The 14,753-nt window shown below is 39.7% G+C and overlaps 1 protein-coding gene across 1 annotated transcript in view; it reads left to right on the top strand.

Moving 5' to 3' along the window:
• The first annotated feature begins 542 nt into the window (after positions 1–542).
• The window catches only part of LOC138365070 (uncharacterized), a 30,996-nt gene continuing 16,785 nt past the window's right edge, over positions 543–14,753 (top strand). Inside the window, exon 1 of the mRNA XM_069325178.1 lies at positions 543–774. Within this exon, the coding sequence (XP_069181279.1) occupies positions 543–774 (232 nt within the window). The remainder of the gene's footprint in view (positions 775–14,753) is intronic.

Raw genomic sequence — 14,753 nt, 5'->3', positions numbered from 1 at the left:
GTTAATTATGTTGACTCATTGAGAGGGATAATAAGGTGAGACAAACCACATTGGGAGAGGAAAGTGTTGAGGTTATCCTCATTAGCAATTGTAAACATTTTACCTCCTGAGGTCTTTCTCACTTTAATCACGCCATCTCTAACGAAGCATTGATGAATCGCATCTGGGTTTTGATAACGGATTTGACGCAGGCGGTGGAGGAGTTGCTGTCTTTCTCTAGTCAAGCACTCGTTGATGTAGATTCCCTGTCGTTGGGATGCAGCTGTCCGGACAAGATGCGATTTCATGGACTGGGAGGCCAGCTTGAGGCGAATTTTCCGCTGGTTTTGTCCTGATGGATTCTTTTTGCCTACTCTGTAGGCAGCAATTATGTCTGTTTTATTTAGAGTGACACGCAATTCGTTTTTTTTATGAGAGCATGAACTATTTCAATACACTTTTCACCTTCACTTTCCACAGGAATATCTTGGGACGACACAACAACAGTCAAGCAGCTTTTGCTGATCTTGTTCATCCTGGGAGATGGAATGTTGGACGATAGAATGGACTACCAAATGAACTGTGACAAAACCAACGTTGCTGCTCGCAGTCATAAAAGGAAAAGTCTCTTCAGTACCAGTTCCGACAGTGATGGCGATTGGCGTCCTGTGACCAAAGCCAACAGGAAGAACCACTCCATGACGACCTATCTAGAACATAGGCCTCTACCGATGAGCACTCCAGCTACTCAGAATAAATCTGCACTGCCAGTCTTCAACGTACAGCATACTGAAGGTAAGTCCTTGTACGCTACTGTGGTGGACCTTGAATAAGAGTACCCCCAGCTCCAGATCAGAGCAAAGCCAAACCACAGAGGCGAATATATTCTGAGGCCCAAAGACGAGACAGTTGTAACGATTCTTAAAAATTTCAGGAAATGGGACGAACGCAAGCCAGAGGACAAAATAAGAAAAATCATTGTCCTCCACTATCCCTTGCATATGGCCCGAGCTCATCTCAAAAAGCTGAACTATGTGGTGTCAGTAGAGAGATGCCAAGTAAAAACCATGAAGCAGGAAACCCGACAAGTCCTTCTCACGGTAAGAGGACGGATCCCGGAGAAACTTGATCTTGGAATTTGGGCCTGTTCCAACACATGCCTTACACCCCAGAGCTGCTAAGATGCTTCAGATGTCAGAGATTTGGACATCACAAGGACGGCTGCCTATGCCCAGTGAGGTGTGGAGTCTGCAGCTAGCCCCACGACACAAAAATATGCCTTGATAAACACAAGGCAAACCACCCCGTCCAAGCAAAGTGCCCAAATTGTTCTAAGGCATATCACGCCTGCAACTTAAGATGCCCTGAAAGGTTTAAAGGCTTCAAACGAACCCTCTCCCACGCCTACAGCAGAGTCGAAGCCCCCAACAAAAAGTGCTCAAGGAAAAGGGGTTCCAGAACCGTAGGAAGGGTAAAAGCTTTAGTGATGCGGGTCAAGGAAGAATACAAATTTTAGTGCGGGACTCGCCAAGGGGGGCAAGGAAAGAACAATACAAGGAGAAATATTAGAAATACGAACCGAAAGAGAATCCTGTATGCGAGATAACCAGACAGAAAGAGGGAGGTGGTGAAGAGGAACAGGAACTACAGGAGGGGTAAAAATCAAAGCACGGCAGAGGCGAGAGGAAGGATGTTGCAAGGACTGTGCAAGATAACAAAGACTGTAGTGATTACGGTGGTCCCGGAGAGACAGGAAGCCAGTGTCATCACACAAGCTGAGGGCGGGAATCAAACGAAAGGCACTAGAACTGAGGTTCAACCCAGTATGGTGCAAAGCATCAAGATGGCGAAGAATAGAAGGAGAAGCAGACGAGTAAGCAGGGCAACCATAATAGAGTTTAGACAGGATGAGAGAGGAATGTAAAGGGAGGAGAGTGCACCTATCCGCTTCCCAAGAAGTACGGAACAAAACCTTAAGGAGGGTAATGGCCTTAGAGCATTCAACTCTTAGGTAAGAGATATGGGGCGACCAAGACCAAGGAGTGTCAAAGATTAACCTTAAAAGCTTAGTGAAATCCTTGTACTCAAGGGGATGACAATAGAGCGACAGCGAGGGATGAAGAATGACATGCTTCCGAGTAAAAGTCATAGCACAAGTCTTAGACATAGAGAACCGGAAGCCATGACCGGTGGCCCAAGACAACACGGCATCAATCGCAAGTTGAAGCCGCCATTGAAGGAGAGGCGAATCATCACCCTGACAGCAAAGGGTAAGATCGTCGACATAGAGAGCGGAGAAGACGCCAGAAGGAAGGGAGGAAAGGGGCAGAGAGTGGTACCAAATCTCACTCGAAAGGAACGCCGAGAGAGGAAGCTTTGGATGAAGAGAGGAAGATTACCACAAAGGCCAAAAGAATGAAGTTAGGACAGAAAATGATATCTCCAGGTGGTGTCGTATGCCTTTTCCAGGTAAAAAAGGGAGGTCAACACCAGAGGTCTTCGCAGCAAAAGCAGTATGAATATAGACCTCCAAGTTCACCACGACATGTTGTGCAGCAGCACTTGCGAAAACCAAATTGATTAGGGGAGAGGTGGCAATAGTGTTCTAAGAACCACATCAGACGAACGTTAACCATACATTCAAAGAGTTTGCAGACACAACTCGTGAGGGCAATAGGGCGAAAGTCTTTAGGGAATGTCCCACAAGACCCTGGTTTCCAAACAGGGAGGACAACAGCATCAATCCTGTCTTCAGGGACTGACGACGACTCCCAGACCCGATTATACGGACTCAATAAATAATGAGACGTGCACAGAGGGAGATGGCGAAGCATCTCATAATGAATGCCGTCGGAGCCCACCACCGTAAAACGCAGAGGGCCAGGGCAGACTGAAGTTCAGAGAGAACTAGGAGGGGGACCCTTCCGGACAGAACATAAAGGAACTGGGGAGGAGGCGGTGGGCGTGTCTGGGTGCAAGGCCTGGAAACAGTTGTGAGACTGAGGAAAGTGGGAAGGACGAGGCGATGAAGAGTGCAACACGCAAGCATAAGAGACGCCAGCAAAAGGGGGGGGAGACGGCGAACTTGGCACCTCGCCTCAGGGAAAACACAAACATTCCCGGTGTGTCAAGCAGAGGACGGCTGCCTCAAGCTTGTAATGTATACACGCACGGGAGAAGGCTGCCTCACCGCAATTGAGGCAGCGACCCTGGGAAGAAGTACACTCCGACTTAGAGAGACCTTCATCGTCACACAAGGGACAGAGAGAGACAGTACTGGAGCACCGGAGGGCACCATGCCCAAACTTCCAGCACCTATTACAGAGCTGAGGGGTGGGTATGTACTCCTGAACATACAGCAGTTACCTGGCACCTGCAAGAATGACAGAGGGTGGAAGGGTCCATCCATCAGAGGTAATTTTCACAAATTACTTTTGATGGGGCTGATGGCGATGACAATGAGGGGGACGATTAAACGTGTCCACCTGTAGGACAAAATGGCCTTGAGCTTCAAGGATATGCTTGATATCTTCGTGGCAATTCTTTAGATTCCTAACACTGGTCGCAACATGGTGCGGGAAGAGAATAGTGCTAACACTGGTAATTAACCAATCATTCTTGGAGACCCGAACAGGGGTCTCACCAATGCAGGATGAGGCGGCCAAGCGGGTAGCTGCATCCTGAGAAGGAGCAGCAACGACATGTGAACAGAGACGGGTGGGGTTGAAAGTAACAGAGGCAGCCACGGAATCAACAAGGTGCCTATGGAGGGAAAAATCATCGGGAGGAGTAGAATCTAAATGATGGAGATCAAAGTACTTAGTCCAAGTAGGAGGACCAAACAAGTCGTGGTGGGAATTAGGATGGGAAGGAATCGTGTGAGTGTGGCCGCGGCAGGGACGGCGTTGAGAATCCCCAAAGAGAGGGTTTAAAAGGTGCAGTATATATAGTTACAATGAGAGACGGAGCCGGGCTAGGGGGACAAGGTGGTCACCACTGGGGGCTTAGGGCTCAACCCAACCACAGAGGAGGGAAGGGGAGCTGAAGGGAGTAGTCAGGAGGGTCAGAGGAGGAGCTAGGTCTGAGCCCAATATAGCAGGGACTACACAGCCCGGTCTTCTCCACACAGTCCAACTCGGGGGGACCTGGTCACCCACCCCACGAGCCTGAGAAGTCATAACAGGAACAGGAGTCATCGGCATGCAAATGAGAGAGAAGACTTTCATTCACGAATGTGCCCTTACACCCACCATGGAGCCACAATTAGAGGACAGGACACCCAACAATGACATGTTGCCGGTCTTGCCGGGGGCTTCTCAGGGGTGCATCTTGTGTACTCGCCCCCACAATCGCCACCTTAATAACCGTCAGTCTGTCGAGATCGGGTTCAGCGACGAAAGGAGGATTGACAATAAAAGCATCCTCCTCGCTTGAGACATTGGGTACCACAGTTTTATGGGTGAGAGAGTATGCCTTCTCAAACCTGGGCATCAAAACAGAATAAGGCCAAAAGAATAATCGAAACTGGCAAAAGCTCGGCGGGAAATGACAATAGCAAAGGAGAAAGGGGGGGAGAAAAACGAGACATAAGGAAAAGGAAAAGTCATCCAGCATAATTCGTGAAGACAGCAGGAGGAGCATAAGGCTACAAAAGAGCAGAGGACTGTCCCATGCAGCATCACACTCCAGCAGCCGAGCACCAAGCCCCCTCACGGCAACAACGGGCCGGATAGGGAAGGGGTGCATTAAACAAATTTAAGTATACATCTTGACGGGAAAAATCAGTGTTAAAAATCACCTACCATCCATGAGTTCAGGATTATGATACAAATTAGTCAATTTATATATTTCTGACCATACATTTCCATACTCATCTGCACAGTTGATATTGCTTGTGAAACAATGCATATACACCCAAGTAATCAAATACTGTTGAGCACCAGGAATAGTAACAGGAATTGATAAAATCGATCGGGAAGATTTCCTGAGACCTGGAACTTTAAGAACAAGAGGTCATAGATATAAACTAGCTAAACACAGATGCCGAAGAAATATAAGAAAATTCACTTTCACAGAGTAGTAGACGGTTGGAACAAGTTAGGTGAGAAGGTGGTGGAGGCCAAGACCGTCAGTAGTTTCAAAGTGTTATATGACAAAGAGTGCTGGGAAGACGAGATACCACGAGCGTAGCTCTCATCCTGTAACTACACTTAGGTAATTACCATAGGAGACAATTAAGTATAGCAGGAGTGAGCCCTGATACAGTATTGACATCCTCAACTTTACATTGCATATCGTTATGTCACAGGATAGCAGCAGCACCATAGGGTCTTCTAAGACCTGACAACAGACATGTCAATACTGGCAAAATAAAAAGAACCATCAATAAATTTGTAGTGGTTTTGATATTCATAAGATGTAAGCCAGTGTTCTTGCCAAACCAGAATATTTCACACATACCAAAATGCTTCTGACATTCATACAGTCAGGGTTTGTTACTTCTCCAGTTACCTAAATAACCTGGAATTATGACTTTACAAATACTGAAGCATTGTCATGGGGTAAATAAACAACTTGGAATTATGACTTTACAAATACCGAAGCATTGTCACGGGGTAAATAAACGATGTTACATGAAAATCATTTATACGTTAATTAAAAGAACACTTATAGTAAGAGGACATTAAAATGGAATGTTGAGACAATTGTCAAGTAATAATAATATAATAATTAACAGGTTTTAAGAGCCATCTATTGCACATTATTCTATCTATAAATAATCTGAACTAATAGAGCCTAAATAAATAATAATTAAACATCATTCACATCCATCAAGACAAGAAATTAAATAACCAATCAAAACCATAGAGGTTACTCCTACACCTCATAATACAGGCCAATAATGATCATAAATATACTTATCAATTAAACAATATTCAAACTAAGGACTTTACATCAATTTTTTTAAATCACTAATTTAAAAGCAGACATTCTTTTATATTAATAAATTGTCAGATTAAGGCATTTGTAAACAAATGAAATAAATATTAGTAATTAAGCCTTCGATGAAATACTCCGCATTATAATACAAATTCTGGAGTCACTCAAATACAGTATATGTAAAGTTTTGATTTATAAAATACCAGATATAAGATAATACAAATATCAGAATCAGGCTAATATTATTGCCAGATTCATATACAGTAGCGTGTATATATATATAGAATTGCTTGCTACATATATATATATAATTGCCAGATTCATATATATATATATATATATATATATATATATATATATATATGCTAGATCCATATAAATATAAAACTGCCCGATTCAAGATAATGTAATTAACATATATATATATATATATATATATATATATATATATATATATATATATATATATATATATATATATATATATATATTTTTTATACCTAGATATATATATATATATATATATATATATATATATATATATATATATATATATATATATATATATATATATATATATATATATATATATATATATATATATTATTAAATATGACCGAAAAAGTAAGATTAATAATTCTAACGCGAATTTTCTCAATCTTTCGTACATTTCTTTTCACTGTTGGAGGTAATTCAAAAATCAATTCTCCAAAATTCATTTTTATTTCTAGTCTGACACGACACGAGCGCGTTTCGTAAAACTTATTACATTTTCAAAGACTTTAGTTTACAAATACACAACTGAATAGAACTTACACATCTCCGATTTTGTTTATATCTACATTTGAGTGAGGTGGATGGGGTGAGGTGGCATTAATAGGGTATTAATTTCATCAATGCAAGACAGAACAAGAGGTGGCATTAATAGGGTATTAATCTCATCAACACAAGACAGAACACGAAACAATGGGTATTGAAATGGAAGTGATTGTAGAAAGCCTATTGGTCCACATTTCTTGATGCTTCTATATTGGAGCGGAGTCTTGAGGTGGGTAGAATATAGTTGTGCATTAATTGGCTGTTGATTGCTGGTGTTGACTTCTTAATGTGTAGTGCCTCGCAAACGTCAAGCCGCCTGCTATCGCTGTATCTATCGATGATTTCTGTGTTGTTTACTAGGAATATTCATTGGGGAATATAAACCTGGATATGCATATGGAAATGTCAAGACACACAAGCCTGGAAACCCACTTCGGCCAATCATTAGCCAGATACCCATACCCACGTACAGACTGGCGAAGCGACTCAACGGCCTGCTGACTCCTTATGTTCCTTGCGCCTCCAGCCTGAAGTCTCCAAAGGAATTTGTTGACTTACTGCGGGGCACACGGGCCACAGGGATAAGAGCCTCGTTGGACGTAGAATCGCTGTTTACCAACGTACCTGTGGACGAGACAATCGGGATGATAGCCGACAGAGTGTATCGTGATCCAGCCTGTACTCCTCTTGACATACCCGAAAATATTCTAAGGAAACTACTCCAAGCTTGCACTAAAGAGGCACCCTTCTTGAGCCCGGATGGGCACAAGTATAAGCAAGTAGATGGGGTCGCCATGGGTTCTCCCCTAGGTGTCCTGTTTGCAAACTTCTACATGGGTACCATCGAGCAAAAAGTCTTAGTCGACATGAACTTGAAACCGGCCATATACTGCAGGTATGTTGACGACATTTTTACACAGGTACCTGATGTCAGACATCTGCAGGAGCTGAAGGAGGCATTTGAGCAGAGTTCCGTGCTGCGTTTCACTTACGAGATGGAAAAGGATGGGAAGCTGCCCTTTCTAGATGTAACAGACATGGAAAAGAGCGGAGGTTTCCACATTGCAGTCTACACTAAGGAAACGAACATAGAAATGTGCCTAAATGCCAACAGCGACTGCCCAGACAGGTACAAGAGGAGTGTTGTTAACGCATATGTCGACCGTGCTCTAAGCCACAGCTCAGAATGGAAGCAAGTCGACGAAGAACTCTGTAGGGTAAGGCAGGTCCTAGTCAACAACGGCTTCTCCAATGGTTTCGTCGAAGACATCATAAGAAGGAAAGTGAAACGCCATGCAACCTCTGAAGAGACACTAACACAACACCTATACCCCCTATTAGACTATTTTACAGGAACTTCTTTTCCACAGCTCATAAAACGGAGGAAAGGGTCCTGAAAGATATTGTTAATAGAAACGTTATCCCTACAGACAAAAATCAGAGGATACAACTGACGATTTACTATAAAACCAGAAAAACGGCCAGCCTACTCATGAGAAACTCTCCAGACACAAAATAGAACGCTTTAAAAGAGACTAACGTCGACTATGCCTTCAAATGCCCTCTTGGGGACTGTAAGCTCCAAAAAACCCAGTATATAGGCAAGACAACAACATCTCTTTCTAGGCGTTTAACGATGCATAAGCAACAGGGCTCCATTAAGGAACATATAATCTCTTCCCACAACCAAACCATCGCTAGAGAAATCCTAGTAAACAACACAGAAATCATCGATAGATACAGCGATAGCAGGCGGCTTGACGTTTGCGAGGCACTACACATCAAGAAGTCAACACCAGCAATCAACAGCCAATTAATGCACAACTATATTCTACCCACCTCAAGACTCCGCTCCAATATAGAAGCATCAAGAAATATGGACCAATAGGCTTTCTACAAACACTTCTATTCAATACCCATTGTTTCGTGTTCTGTCTTGTGTTGATGAAATTAATACCCTATTAATGCCACCTCTTGTTCTGTCTTGTGTTGATGAAATTAATACCCTATTAATGCCACCTCACCCCATCCACCTCACTCAAATGTAGATATAAAATCGGCGATGCGTAAGTTCTATTCAGTTAATTGTGTATTTGTAAACTAAAGTCTTTGAAAATGTAATAAGTTTTACGAAACGCGCTCGTGTCGCGTCAGACTAGAAATAAAAATGAATTTTGGAGAATTGATTTTTGATTTACCTCCAACAGTGAAAAGAAATGTACGAAAGATTGAGAAAATTCGTGTTAGAATTATTAATCTTACTTTTTCGGTCATATTTAATAATATATGTCTACAGGAAAGACTGCTACCAAAATATACTAATATATGTATATATATATATATATATATATATATATATATATATATATATATATATATATATATATATATATATATATATATATATATATATATATATATATTATCAAGAAGTAGACAGACATTTAGAATTAAGGATATGTAGGGGTAACAGAAGCTTGTGGAGTAGCAAAGTAATGCAGACATATAATGTAATGTGTGTAAACGACAGCCGCGTCAAACAGCCTGGTAGACCAAACAACTAACCGGAGGAGGCCTGTGGTCCTCGGGGGTAATTAGCTTTGGGCAATTACACGGACCCCTTGGAAGACATGATGACTAAGGGGTGTACAGTAACCTAAGCCTCAGGATGAGTATAGGGTGCACAATAAACTAAGACTCACAGTATGAGTATGAGTATGTGGTTCAAAATACACTGAGACTCACAGGATAAGTATGGAGTGCAGAATAAACTACAACTCGCACGATGAGTCTGTGGTATTCATGCTCTATATTAGGTAAACTAGAATACATCTCTGTTTTCAAAATATATAATTTAATAAAACAAAATTGGAAACATATTGTATGTTTCCGAATTTATGATGATATAGAATATATATTAAAGTTTATAATAAAGGTAGAAGTGGCTGTACTTGTGGATGACAATCCTCAGCTTGGCGCCTTCTTTTGATAATTACTTGCTTGTGGCTGACATATATAATCTGACTGTTTCAACCATAATTCAACAAGACATCGATCATGCGTCATAATTAATATACAAACAGTATATATCTTTACTTCTGTTTTGTGTATTAAGGTGACTTAAATTTTATAAGTTAAGCAGACGAGGAGTCACAATAACGTGGCTGAAATATGTTAACCAAACCACACACACTAGAAAGTGAAGGGATGACGACGTTTCGGTCCGTCCTGGACCAATCTTAAGTCGATTGTGTCGATTAAGTTCACAATCGACTTTTGAATGGCCCAGGACAGACCGAAACGTCGTCGTCCCTTCACTTTCTAGTGTGTGGTTTGGTCAACTTTATAATTAATTTCTTTCTGTATATGATGATAGTGTGCAATTAGGGTATCATTGCAATTTTATGGGAAATCGTTAAATCATAAATATATCTTGGGTCTTATACTTATATTGTTAAATATACAATATCTTATTATATATTTTGTGTGTAAATCACGAAAATTAACACGTAATGAAAAATGTGACAGTGTCAGACCACGGAGGAAGAATTGAAACAGGAATTTCCTTAAGTACTTTCGTATATTAATACATCTTCAGAAGGAATGGTTCGTTCTGAAGATGTATTAATATAAGAAAGTACTAAAGGAAATTCCTGTTTCAATTCTTCCTCCGTGGTCTGACACTGTCTTAATATATATGGTATATACTGAATTATATATACTATGCTTATATAATATATACTGAAATATTGTTACATTTAACGTATGAAACAAAGTTTATATCTGTATTTTTAATAAAATATAAAACATTAATGTTTATCAACGTATCTCTGTGAATTACATAATTTATCAGTATTGTACAGCCTGTGATCTCCACCTGGCTGGCCACTGATACCTAAGTAGCTTTCATGTGTCCGGACACCGGCGATAGGATTGTATTATTTAACTTTAGAGAGAGAGATATTTCTTGAAATGCTGTCACATTAACGTCTACATCTTCCTTCCTTCTGACATATAGATTTTAAGGTTAATTAGCATATATGGAAATAAATTACACAATTTATAGGCTGGTGTGAAGGGCTTCACACTCTTAGAGCAAGCCATCAAGTAACTGTACAGTATCAAGTAGCTATACAAATGCATATATCTTCGCTTTCACTTCAGTTATATTTATGACAAGTATTTAAAGTGTAGCTTAATATTTCTGCCTTTCTGTTGACATAGAAAACTTTCGTTTATTACATTATCTAGATAAAATTAGCATTTATTTTTTTTTTTTTATTTATATATATACAAGAAGGTACATTGGGTTTGTGAGAATACATTGGATAGTACAGTAATTACATTCTTGTAAAGCCACTAGTACGCGCAGCGTTTCGGGCAGGTCCTTAATCTAGCAGATAATTTTAAGTAGGTAAGTTCAATCAGAAGTGATAAATGAAAGATACATTACAAGAGAAAAATGAGATGAGAGAGATAAGTAAGTATATTAAAGCACATTGTTATATTAAAGCTCTGATTGATTACATTGACAGCTTGATTAGTAATTTAAACAAGATTAATAGACACCATACAGCAGATTGACAGCACATATAAGACAGCAATGATCACAATGGTAAAGATGTTCAGAATGGGTACATAAAGATTGGGAGACTGGGTAGCAAAAGCTACAGATAAACAAGATTTATAAACACCATACAATAGAATGGCAGCACATATAAGAAAACAACAATGATCTCAATGGTAAAGATGTTCAAATTGGGAACAAAAAGGTTGGGAGATTGGGTAGCAATTGATACAGTGCAATTTTAAGGCAAAAAGAGAAAAACTATGAAGATGAAATTAGGTACTTTTTAGTATTGATTTTGAATGATGTAAAAGTTGGACAGCTTTTCAATTCAGTAGGGAGTGAATTCCATAAACTGGGTCCCTTTATTTGCATAGAGTGTTTACACAAATTAAGTTTAACTCTGGGGATATCGAAGAGATATTTATTTCTGGTGTGGTGATAATGGGTCCTATTACATCTGTCCAGGAAGAGTTTCAGACAAGGATTTGCATTTAAGAATAGGGTTTTGTAAATGTAGTTGACACAAGAGAATTTGTGGAGTGAGATTATGTTTAGCATGTTTAGGGAGTTAAACAAGGGGGCTGTGTGTTGTCTGAAAGCAGAATTTGATATTATTCTGATAGCAGATTTTTGCTGGGTGATGATGGACTTGAGGTGGTTTGCAGTGGTTGAACCCCATGCACGGATACCATAGTTGAGATAGGGATAGATTAGTGCATAATATAGAGAGATGAGAGCAGAGTTAGGAACATAATATCTGATTTTGGAGAGTATACCAACTGTTTTAGAGACTTTCTTAGTTATGTGTTGTATGTGGGTACTGAAGTTGAGTCTCTTGTCTAGGAATATGCCAAGAAACTTTCCATCATTTTTATTGCTAATGTTTACATTGTCAATCTGAAGCTGAATTGCATTTGTAGATTTGCTTCCAAATAGGATGTAGTAGGTCTTTTCTATGTTAAGTGTTAGTTTGTTGGTTGACATCCATAAGTGGACTTTTTTTAGTTCATTATTAACAACATCATTTAGTGTATGTGGGTTGGGGTTGGAGTAAATGAGGGTAGTATCATCAGCAAACAAAATAGGTTTCAGAATGTTAGAGACATTAGGCAGATCATTAATGTATATAAGAAATAGTAGGGGTCCCAAGATGCTGCCCTGAGGCACTCCAACGGTTATTGGTAGAATGGGAGAGATTATATTATTGATGGCTACACATTGGTGTCTATCACTAAGATAGGATTGGATATAGTCCAGTGCATGGCCTCGGATTCCATAATGATGGAGTTTACATAAGAGGTAATCGTGATTAACAGTATCAAAGGCCTTTCTCAGGTCAATGAAGAGTCCAATTGGAAACTCATTTTTGTCAAGGGCAGAGTAAATTATATCAAGGAGACTAATAATTGCATCGTTGGTACTCTTTTGAGAGCGGAAGCCAAACTGACAGGGGCTAAGAATGTCGAATTTTTCGAGATAGGAGTAGAGCTGTTTGTAGATAATTTTTTCAAATATTTTTGATAGTATGGGTAGGTTCGATATTGGTCTGTAGTTGTTTATGTCTGACGGATTACCTCCTTTATGAACTGGCGTTACTCTTGCGTTTTTAAGGATATCAGGGAAGGTATGACACTCAAGGGATTTGTTGAACAGCAGAGCTATAGGTGGTGCAAGGGCATGGGAGGCGCTCTTGTATACAATGGATGGGATTTCACTGATGTTCCCAGCTTTGGTTTTTAGTGAGTGTATGATGGACACAACATCTGACGGGCTGACTGGTGAGAGGAGACGAGAGTGTGGATTGATCTTCAAAAGGTTGTAGTTGTAGCATCCATTATAAACAACATTATTGCAAACAGTAGGAGTTTCAAAGTCTCATTTGTATGGATACCTTCTCATATAGGTGCTGTCCAGCATGATGACACAAACAAGGCAGCTAAAACTGAATGTGATAAGCCTGAAATTGAGTGGGATATGGGCATTCCAATCTCTTCTGTCAAAGCCGCAATATTTTAGATAATTAGGGAAGACAGAAGAGCAGTCACTGACACACAAAAGCCAGAAAGCAAGAGTATTAAGAGCTATGACATGTTTATGTGCCTCTGTAACCTTTTCCTCTACCGCCCACAAGATGATATATGGGGTGCATAATTAATGAACTAAACTAACTAAACATGTTTAGAATCGAGAATTATATGAACGGACAGCATAAAACTTCCACTAGTGTCACAATGACAGTGTGACATTGTAATTGCCAGAATTAGGCTAGGATATCGATATGTATCGCAGGTGGCTGCAGGTAATGAATAGCCCCCAATGGTGAATATTCCAATTGTAAACTATGTGAACAAGAGCTGGGACATACTCACCAACACTATATCTGTGATTGCCCTGTTATAAGTGACTTCAGACCAAATGGTATAAGGTACTTCGAACTCTGTAATTACTTCATACACTTAGGAATATTGGAAGATATTCTTATGCTGTACCCGGATTTTGCTAACGGAGGCTAATAGATCAGCCTTATATTTTATGTTCTCACCTGATTGTTAGTCACAGTTGATTTTTTTTTATTGAGGCTGGTATTTTATCCCCTGATTCCATGTATAACTAACCATCCTGTGAGATGGGAATATTTGATGAACTTATAGCTAGTTTTTGATATACACTGTGTAATCTTTCATATAGAATAGGGTAGCAGCACATTGCTGTGTATACCTAAGCTTGTTAATAATAACAAAAAAAAAGTTAGTTTCTATCGATAGGGAGAGCGATGGTTCAAAAACCTTCTTTAAAATATGAATATCTTTCCTATCTCAATAAGATCTAATCTCTGTGATTAAAACGCAAAAATGACTTTGTCACTGCCTTTTTGATAACGTATACAATCATAAGCTTTATTTGTGAATTTCTATTAAACAGTAAATCAGAGAGCGTGTAAGGTTCCGTGTTCCATGTGCGAAGAAACAGAGAGATTTTACATAAATACAGTACATGATAGTTTAAGTAGCGAACGCATACCAACAAATAACGATTAGTATCTATAACAAAAATATTGTTCTATGGAGTTGATTTAACTTCCAGCCATGTATTTTTAAATAATCTTTAACGTTTTCTGGCTAGTTATGTTAGATTTGATTAAAAATACGTATTCTACTTGTTAACATCATAAATTAAATTTGCGATAATTTGAGCAGAGAAGTTCGACGACTGGATCTGTTACAACTGATATGAGTGGGGCTTCTATGGGGTACTGGTACTATTAAGGGGTAAAGGTAGTTAGAAGACAAGAGTATCAAATATGGGAGAGCTAAAAGGCCCGGCCCCCAAAATAAACTATCCACAGTAGTAATAACTTGCTACAAGACCATATATGTTAGTCTAAGGGTTGATCACTGCGCTCCCACCTTGGAAGAAGAGATACTCTGTAATTCATGTACTTATT

The sequence above is a fragment of the Procambarus clarkii genome, chromosome 15 (genome assembly GCF_040958095.1).
Source record: "Procambarus clarkii isolate CNS0578487 chromosome 15, FALCON_Pclarkii_2.0, whole genome shotgun sequence".
Lineage (NCBI taxonomy): Eukaryota > Metazoa > Arthropoda > Malacostraca > Decapoda > Cambaridae > Procambarus > Procambarus clarkii.
Note: the sequence above shows the minus strand (reverse complement) of the source record. Positions and strands in the feature narration are given on the sequence as shown.